The sequence below is a fragment of the Suncus etruscus genome, chromosome 14, assembly GCF_024139225.1.
Source record: "Suncus etruscus isolate mSunEtr1 chromosome 14, mSunEtr1.pri.cur, whole genome shotgun sequence".
Lineage (NCBI taxonomy): Eukaryota > Metazoa > Chordata > Mammalia > Eulipotyphla > Soricidae > Suncus > Suncus etruscus.
In genome coordinates this window covers 68757026-68766725 of record NC_064861.1, presented here as the reverse complement: position 1 = coordinate 68766725, position 9700 = coordinate 68757026, and the positions used below count along the sequence as shown (strand labels likewise).

Here is a 9700-nt window from a genome sequence, read left to right as displayed (position 1 = left end):
ATGATACCAACTTGCAACAGCCACACCAGGCACCTCTCCAAAATAACATGCACTTGCTACTGCAGCAAGAGCCATCACCAGCAGAAGCAATCAAGGAATCAGATGTGGCAAATTTGGGGTAAGTGGGTTTTATTCCCATGAGTCAGCTCTTCTGGGCCGGAGAGATAGCACAGCAGTAAGGCGTTTGCCTTGCCAGCAGCCAATTCAGGAAGGACCTGGCATGATTCCCCCATGTGTATCAAGAGCAATTTCTGAGTGCAGAGCCAGGAGTAATCCGAGCACCGCCAGTTGTGACCCAAAATCCCAAAATTCTACTCCTGGGTGTTTATGCTAATATTACTATATAGAAGCAAGGATGTGGCTTAGTGGTAGAGCATATGCTTTGTAGATGTGGTCTCACATTGGCACCACTCCCCAATAATTACTTTTAAAAATTTGGGGGATGGGGCCAGAGCGGCAGTACAGCAAGCCCTGCACGAGGCTGACCTAGGACTGACCTTGGTTTCCCCCATCCGGCTCTGCCTGTGTCCCATATGGTCCCCACCACCCAGGAGCAATTTCTGAGTGGAGAGCCAGGAGTATCCCCTGAGCATCACCAAGTGTGCCCTCCAAAAAATAAATTGGTAAGGCCCAAAATATAGCAGGTAGGGAGCTTGCCCTCCACACAACTGACCCCAGTTTGATTATCTGACAGCATTCCATATTATCCTCCCCGAGCACTGCCAGGAATAATTTTGAGTGCAGAGCCAGGAGTCACCCCTGAGCATCTACAGCAGGGGTCTCAAACTCGCGGCCCTCGGGCTGTTTGCGGCCCTCCATACATTTTGTGGCCCGCGGCCGGCCTTCAAATATCGCAGTATTCGCGATTATTCACTTACCGAATAATCGCAATAAAAATCGCATTAGTAAGAAAAAAAATCGCATTAAACATTCGCATACCCCGAGCAATTCCATTCGGGGTAGGCAAATGTTTAATGCGATATTTTTGCGATTTTTTTTCTTTTTAATTTGATTTTTTTTTCTTCTTGATTTTTTATTGCGAATATTCGGCCCTGCCTCACCCCGACTTTGCCTCCTGCGGCCCCCAGGTAAATTGAGTTTGAGACCCCTGATCTACAGGAATGCTCTCCCCCTCACAAAAAAAAAAAAAAAAATATATATATATTCTGGGGGACCTGAGAGATAGTAGGGGGAAAGCATTTCTCTGGTATTTCCCAAGATAGTCCCTAGAGAACTTCCAAGAGTGATCCCTAAGCAATGTGCCAAGTGTAAGCCCAGAACACTGCTGGGTGTGGCCCAAAAATAGAAAAGAAGATTAAATACTTTGATTGATTTAACCTAGGCTCCTCATCAGTGAAACTGATGATTCTAGAATGTACTACAAGGAAGGATGAGAAAGAAAAGCTCAAGAAGGGTGCCTTCATAAACAAATTCCTTCCTCAGTACCCCTCCTCCCTCTTATGGGAAATGATGTTTACTTGTGCTGGGGACCTATAAATTGCTGGCATGGAAACCATTACCCTACTCCATGGAAAATCCTTGTAATCAGCTGCATCTTTTCCCTTGTAATTAATTATGCAAGGAAACTGGGGTACATGTCCCCTAAAGCTATTCCCAGCAACACTAATCCACACAACTGATTGTAATAGGCCCTGAAGGGGGCTGGACAGTGAGTGCAGAGGATGTGAAGTACCTGTGGTGCACCTGCTGCATCCTGAATGGCTCCTCTTCTTGGCCCTCAGCAGCTCACCTGATTTGTCTTCATGTAATCCTTGATGCTGGTCTTCTCACTGCTCCACTCCCATGAACTAGTTGCTTCCTACAAGTCTATTGGTTCTGAAATGGAACCACTTTACTGGTTCTAATTAATAGAAGTAAAAAATGTCCACTTCTTTGATGTTTTATATATAAATGATGTTGTGAATACAATAAAACATCTGTTGAAGATTTGAATACAAAATTTTATTTTGAGTAATGAAATAATACAACAAAGGGGAGCACAGGCCATAGCACAAAACTACTCTTAATAAATAAATAAAACTACTCTTAATAAATACAAATACATTACTAACCAAGTAAGGCTATTGAGACATTCTAAACTTTTGTATGATTTAGATAAGACAGGAATAAAATACACATAATACAGATGAAAACTCAAAAAAAAAAAAAAAAACAAATAAAAAAATGGCTAAGGAGCGGATTCCCAAATATTAAAGCAAAGGGAAACAGGAGTTTTCAAAGAAGTCTAAAAATCAAAAGTCTTCATGTACAAAAGGACCTGGCCTCCTAATTTTCCTCCTTTGAGAACAAGGTCACCAGCTCCTGTCACCAACAGAGGTTCCATTTCAGATGAAATGTATTACTGTGTAAACCAACCTCTGATGTAGATTTATTCACAACACAATGACATGACATGCAGTGCTCTAATAATTTAAATTTCTTTTGTATCTTGCCATATGATTCTGGCTACAAAATCTAGCACTACAGCAATGACAGTATTGGTCAAAAGACAAGAGACAGCTCCAAAATAAGCAGCTCTGAAATTTGGCTAGAGAATGAGGCTCAGTGGCAGCTATATGCCTTGCATGTGCGAGACCCTGAGTTTGATCACCATCACCACACACACTTTAATTAAAAAACTTCAAAATTTCAGTGGCCACAAAATTTTTTTTCATTGCCTCATCTGCAATGCCATTTTTCTTTACTCATGATACTGCATATTATTTCTTTCGAAATTCAATTCTCCGAGCTACATTATGAGGACCAAATTTTTTGACGAGTGTTCTCGGGTAACTGCATCATCTTTTTGTAAATCTAAGTCATCCTGTCGGGACCAAATGGGATACCCATCAGCCCTCTGACCAGACTCTAAAAAAGAGGAAGTAGCCTCGAGCTCACCACTATTTTTCAGGAAGGCCTGTATAACAGTTGAGAGGTCCAAATTAAACTTTTCCATTAATTGCCGGATGATCTTAATAGCCACTCCCACCTCAGAAGGAGAGACTTTTCTTCTTCCTCCTCCTCTCTCTTCAGCCTGTGTTTCTGAGTCTTCTTCAGGGGGATCATCATCACACATTGTTATGTGGATTTCAAAATCAGGGCTCTCCTCCACCTAGAGAAAGGAATGAACAGGATCAGTTCCCAATCATTTGTTCAGTTACTCAGCAGTATCTGGTCTGTCTTCATCACCTTGCCCTTTCACTCCAATCAAACTTGACTTCCCTCAGTACCTTTATTATTTCCTATAATTACTTGAGCTGTATATATATATATGTAATGGGAAGACAGGAAGTCTAGCTATAGGTAAAGAACATTGTTGTGCATGTGCATATATGTTTAAGTATGGTATTCCAACAAAATGTTAGACATACTGAATATGAAAAGCATATACAGAGGTATATACACATGTATATGAGGATGCATAATGCCTAGAGTATTTGTAAAGTGTGAGATCACTAAGATTGGAAGATCTGTAAGAGAAACTACATTTGTGTCATTTATCACTATGTGTTAATACTAATGCATAATTAAAAATTAATGCTATAGGATAGAGCCTGGATACTATATTCAGGTTTTATACAAAGCATGATACATGAGATGAGATTTATTAGGGTTTTTTTTGGGTGGGCAGGGGTCACACCCAGCTGCACTCAGGGGTTCCTCCTGGCTCTACGCTCAGAAATCACTCCTGGCAGGCTCGGGGGACCATATGGATGCCAGGATTCGAACCACCATCCTACTGCATGCAAGGCAAACACCCTACCTCCATGCTATCTCTCCGGCCCTTGTTAGGTCTTTGAAAAGTATTGAGAACACATAAAAGTTTGTAGAAAATGAAAAAATTAGGGGCCGGAGAGATAGTATGGAGGTAAGGCATTTGCTTTTTATGCAGAAGAATGGCAGTTCGAATCCCGGCATCCCACGAGCCTGCCAGGGGCAATTTCTGATCATGGAGCCAGGAGTAACCCCTGAGCGCTGCCGGGTGTGACCCAAAAAAAAAGAAAAGAAAAATGAAAAAATTAACAGTAAAACATACCACAAAAGGCAATCCCTAATTTCAGCATTCCTTAATGCATCAATTATATAAAATTTAAATCATTTTCCTTTTAAACCAGTTTTTCTTAGTATACAAAATATAAGGTAATTTATACACAATAAAACAGCAATTGGGGGACTGGAGAGATAGCATGGAGGTAGGGCGTTTGCCTTCCATGTAGAAGGACGGTGGTTCGAATCCTGACATCCCATATGGTCCCCGTGCCTGCCAGGAATGATTTCTGAGCTTAGAGCAAGTAGTAACCCCTGAGGGCTGCCAGGTGTGACCTGGTTTTTGGGCCACACCCAGCGTTGCTCAGGCGTTACTCCTGGCTGGCTGCTCGGAAATAGCTCCTGGCAGGTATGGGGACCATATGGGACACCAGGAATAGAACCAACCACCTTTGGTCCTATTATTGGCTGCTTGCAAGGCAAACGCAGCTGTGCTATCTCTCTGGGCCCAATATAAGGTCCTTTTTCTGGGAGAAATACAATTATACCAGGGCAGAGAGATTAGCATGGAGGTAAGGCGTTTGCCTTTCAGGCAGAAGATCGGTGGTTCGAATTTCCGGCATCCCATATGGTCCCTCGTGCCTGCCAGCAGCGATTTCTGAGCATAGAGCAGGAATAAGGGAAAAAAAAAAAAGAAATATACATATAATTTGGATTTTAACATTTTTCTCACTACTGTGACTCCTACCTTTCTCTGTAACTTACAGAATTACATACAGAATTCCAACAAAATTTTGTTTTGTTTTGTTTTTTTGGTCACACCTGGCAGCCTCAGGGGTTACTACTTGCTTAGCTCAGAAATCATTTCTGGCAGGCGCTGGGGACCATATGGGATGTCAGGATTCGAACCACCATCCTTTTACATGGAAGGCAAATGCCCTACCTCCACGCTATCACTTCAGTCCCCAATTGCTGTTTTATTGTGTATCTTACATAGCAGCCTATTTTCAAACTGTATTTACTGCAGAAATGTTCTTGTAATTTTGTTTAGAGAAGTTTATGGAAAGGAACTAGGATGTTCCAGACCTATTAATAGTACTTGGTAATAATGCTAAGTATTTTCAAACTACCAGTGTTTCTGCAGAAAAGTTCTAATGTTTATAGAAAAGACTGATTTTTTTTTTTTTTTTTGGTTTTTCGGGCCACACCCGTTAGATGCTCAGGGGTTATCCAGGCTACGCGCTCAGAAATTGCCCCTGGCTTGGGGGGACCATATGGGACACTGGGGGATCGAACCGTGGTCCTTTCTTTGGCTAGCGCTTGTAAGGCAGACACCTTACCTCTAGCGCCACCTCGCCGGCCCCAAAGACTGATATTTTAATTGTGTATACTTTAAACTTTGTTGCATTGGGTTAGAGTTCCTGCCTTCAGCAGAGAAAGGAAATCAAAAGCTTTGTAACAAGGGCTGGAGCAGTGGCACAAGTGGTAGGGAGTTTGCCTTGCACGTGCTAATTAGGACAGACCACAGTTCAATCCCCGGGCATTCATATTGTCCCCAAGCCAGGAGCGATTTCTGAGCACATAGCCAGGAGTAACCCGAGTCAAGTTTGACCTGAAAAGAAAAGGGAAAAAAAAAAAAAAGTTTTGTAATGCTTATCATTTTTTTGTTTTTAACAAAAAAAGGTGGAAATATTACCCCTCTCCCAACTTCCTGTTTAATCCACCTGAATGATGAGACCCACCCACACTGGAATGGGGGATATTTGAAGAGAGTATAATAGGGCTAACTGTGGGAGGAGGAGAGAGCAGATGTAGGAAGGGTGCTTGGAGGACAGTGAAAAGAGTTGCAAGAAAATTTTGGCTGAGAAGCCATGTAGAGAAATGCACATGGTGGTTAGGGCCTTGAAATAAAGTGAATATCTCCTGAACTTCAAATGACTGTTTGTGAATCTCTACACCATTATTCTGCATTGTCAGACCTGCTGGCCAAAGGGGCTATAGGAACCAAGCTGAGAGAGGCCTCAACCCAAACCAGGACTCTGTATTATATTAATATAACATATATACACAAACAGTTAACATACCACAATCTCTTCAAACTCCCTGGTGGCATCCACAAGCATTTTTTTGACCGCTACTTCATTCTCCTTGATCTCTTTCTTTGCAATAAATTCTCTTTTGGCAATATGGAGTTTTCTTATTCTGTGGTTCTGTTGAAGAGAATAGCAGCAGACTGGAATTAGTCTCTTTTGCAGAAATGATTAAAGCATTTCTGTGACTCTAAGTAAAAACTGAGCCTGTACTTTTAGTTATTAGAAAATGCTTTTGAGGGGGCTAGAGTGATAGCACAGCGGTAAGGTATTTGCCTTGCACGACCAAACAGGACACACCCCTGAACGCACAGGTGTGACCAAAACAATGTGTTTTTGATCAGTGAGAAATTTATGTGTGTGTGTGTGTGTTTGACAAAACCAAAATTCCTAAAGAGTGATGGCTTCTAGACTTCCACACGTTACCATTACATGAACAGCCACAGGGATAAGAGGGAAGTAGAAGGGAGAAAATAGGTTTTTTTTTTTGGATTTTGGGTCAACCGGTGGTTTCTCAGGGGTTACTCCTGGCAGACTCAGGGGACCATTTGGGATGCTGGGGATGGAACCCAGGTCGGCATATGAAAGGCAAAAGCCCTCTCACTATGCTATTGCTCTGGTCCCTGAAAGCTTATATCTTCAATCAATGGAATCTCCAAGACATACCCTCAAACTTTCAGGACAGCTTTGCAACATGTCTTCTGTGACCCAGTCCCAACATTCTGTTAAACTATGCTAAAATTTATGCCTCATTGGGGGCCAGTGTGATGCACAGCGGTAGGGATTGCCTTGTACGCTGCACCCCAGGACGGTTTCTTTTTTTTTTTTTTTTTTTTTTTTTTTTGGTTTTTTGGGTCACCCGGCGGTGCTCAGGGGTTTACTCCTGGCTGTCTGCTCAGAAATAGCTCCTGGCAGGCTCAGGGGACCATATGGGACACGGGATTCGAACCAAGCACCTTTTGGTCCTGGATCGGCTGCTTGCAAGGCAAACCACGCTGTGCTATCTCTCCGGGCCCTCCCAGGACGGTTTCAATGCCAGGGGTTCGATTCCAGTTCTTGAGCCCAGTGCCAGGAGTAACCTGAACATTTGCTGGGTGTGGCCCAACCACCCACCAAAAAAACTTCTTAAGAGTGGTCCAGCGTGGGAGAGGGCCTGGAGGGAATCAGCCTGCAGCGTTTGAGGGAACCAAGGTGGGTACCATGGATTAGAATTTGTAGGCTGTTGGTGACCTAGCAGGCCCTTTAACCCCCTCAAAAAGAACCTTCTTATACAAATACACTCTAGACAAAGATAGATAGCTCGGGCTCAAGCATTCTCCAGGCTGGGAGATGGGGTGAGGCATGATGCTCTGTGCTGGGGGAGTTGGGGCTGAGATGGCAAGGCATGCGGAAATAAAATAAAATCGGAGTCTTGGGGTCGGGAGAGATAACAAAGGGGAAGGGCATTTGCCTTGCATGCGGCCAATCCAGGACGAATCCCACCCAGTTCGATTCCCATAGGAATCCTATAGGGTCCCCCACCCTGCTGGGGTGGGGGCAATTTCTGAGTGCAGAGCCAGGAGTAACCCCTGAATGCCCAAAAACTAATCAATAATGAAATAAAGTTTAAAAAAAATAAAGAAATCAGGATACTAGGCTCTGAGATCCACAAGTAGCCAAGGACCCCCACCACTACCCATCTAGGGCCTCCAAGCCAGAACTGGAGACAGCAGATGGAGATGGCTGGAGGGTGGGGGTGTGCGGGGGTACATCTAGAACCTTCCATGGCCTCTGCGTTTCACTTTTGCAACTCAGGTTCACCCCAGGAAGGGAGGAACCTGGACAGGTAAGGAGATGGCATCAGGGGGGAGGACGTGGGTTCCAGAGTGTGAGTACACCCCTGTGACAACCCCACCGACACACACACACGGGGGGGGGGGGTGGTCCATGAAGGCCGTGGGGGACTGGGCAGCTGCAGGCCTCACCCCCATACACAGGGGTTGTCTGTGAAGGCCGTAGGGGGGACTGGGCAGCCGCAGGCCTCACCCTCATACACGGGGGGGGGGGGGGTCCATGAAGGCCTTTGGGGGGGACTGGGCAGCCACAGGCCTCACTCTCATAGGGGGATCCATGAAGGCCTTTGGGGGGGCTGGGCAGTCGCAGTCCTCACCCCCATACACGGGGGGGCCCAAGAAGGCCTTTGGGGAGGACTGGAGAGCCGCAGGCCTCACCCCCATACACAGGAGGGGAAATCAGTGAAGGCCATGGGGAGGACTGGGCAGCCGCAGGCCTCAACCCCATACATAGGGGGGCCGTGAAAGCCGTGGGGGGACTGGGCAGCTGCAGGCCTCACCCCCATACACAGGAGGGGAAATCAGTGAAGGCCATGGCGGGGACTGGGCAGCCGCAGGCCTCACCCCCATGCACAGGAGGGGAAATCAGTGAAGGCCATGGGGGGGGGGGGCTGGGCAGCCACAGGCCTCACCCCCATACATAGGGGGGATCCATGAAGGCCTTTGGGGGGACTGGGCAGTCGCAGTCCTCACCCCCATACACGGGGGGGTCCAAGAAGGCCTTTGGGGGGGGGGACTGGACAACCGCAGGCCTTACTTTCACACACTGGGGGTCCATGAAGGCCTTTGGGGGGACTGGGCAGCCGCAGGCCTACCCCCACAGGAGGGGAAATCAGTGAAGGCCATGGGAGGGGGGACTGGGCAGCCGCAGGCCTCACCCCCATACACAGGGGGGTCCATGAAGGCGGGGGGGGGGGGCTAGAGAGCCGCAGGCAGGCCTCACCCCCGCTCTCCGCCGCCTGGGGGTCCTGCTCGGCCTTGCGCTTGAGCTTCTGGCTGGCGGGGCTGACGGGCGCGTCGCCCAGCAGGTACTTGTGCTCGTGGCCGCGCAGGCGCTTGAGGTAGCGGTCGCGCAGGGCCTGCCAGGGGTGCGCCGTGCGCGCGCTCCTCTCCAGCGCCTTCCAGAGCGCCGTGCCCGAGGCCGAGGCGGCCGTGCGCGCGTGCTCCTTGACGAACGTCAGGATGGCCACGTCGTCGGCGTCCGTGAAGGCCAGGCGGCCCGTGGACGGCGGCGCCTCGGCCTCCGCCTCGGCCTCGCTCTCCGCCTCCTTCTCCTTGTCCCGCAGGCGGTAGGCCTCCAGGTCGAGCTTCTCGTCGCGCTCCACGCAGTCCAGGACGAACTGGGTGGAGATGAAGTCGCCCGAAGCCTCCGCGGCCGCCTCGCCCGGCTGCGCCAGCAACACGGCGCCCGGCTCCTGCACCCGGCACACGCTGCCGCCGCCGTGCAGGATCAGCGTCGACAGGCGCCGCTTCGCCGCGCTGGGCCGCACGTAGAAGGACATGGGGCTGCCGTCGGCGTTCACGAAGAGCGTCGAGGAATGCGAAGGCCCGACGGGGTCCTTGCCGAGTTCGAGCGCCTCCGCCATGACGGCCGCTCAATGAAATTTGAAAGGAAAAAAAAAAAAAAGCTTCCCCCGGCGGACCTTCCGGTTCGCTTCGAAACTGACTTGCCACACTGCGGCTCTTCAAAGGCGCTTTTCCGCCCCGACTCAACTGCGCCTGCGCCGAACTGGCTCGCCCCCCGGAAAAGGCGTGGGCTTCCCAACCACTTCCGGGGCGGGGTTTCTCAAC

General features: G+C 48.0%; 1 protein-coding gene across 1 annotated transcript; it reads right to left on the bottom strand.

Annotated features, from left to right (window-relative positions):
* Nucleotides 1–2403: 2403 nt before the first annotated feature.
* Nucleotides 2404–9520, bottom strand: TERF2IP (TERF2 interacting protein). The gene is given in 5 exon segments (XM_049786423.1): nt 2404–2782; nt 2785–3112; nt 6072–6143; nt 6145–6197; nt 8853–9520. Coding segments are annotated over 5 exon segments (1158 nt in total). The 5' UTR covers nt 9496–9520; the 3' UTR covers nt 2404–2720.
* Nucleotides 9521–9700: the final 180 nt, after the last annotated feature.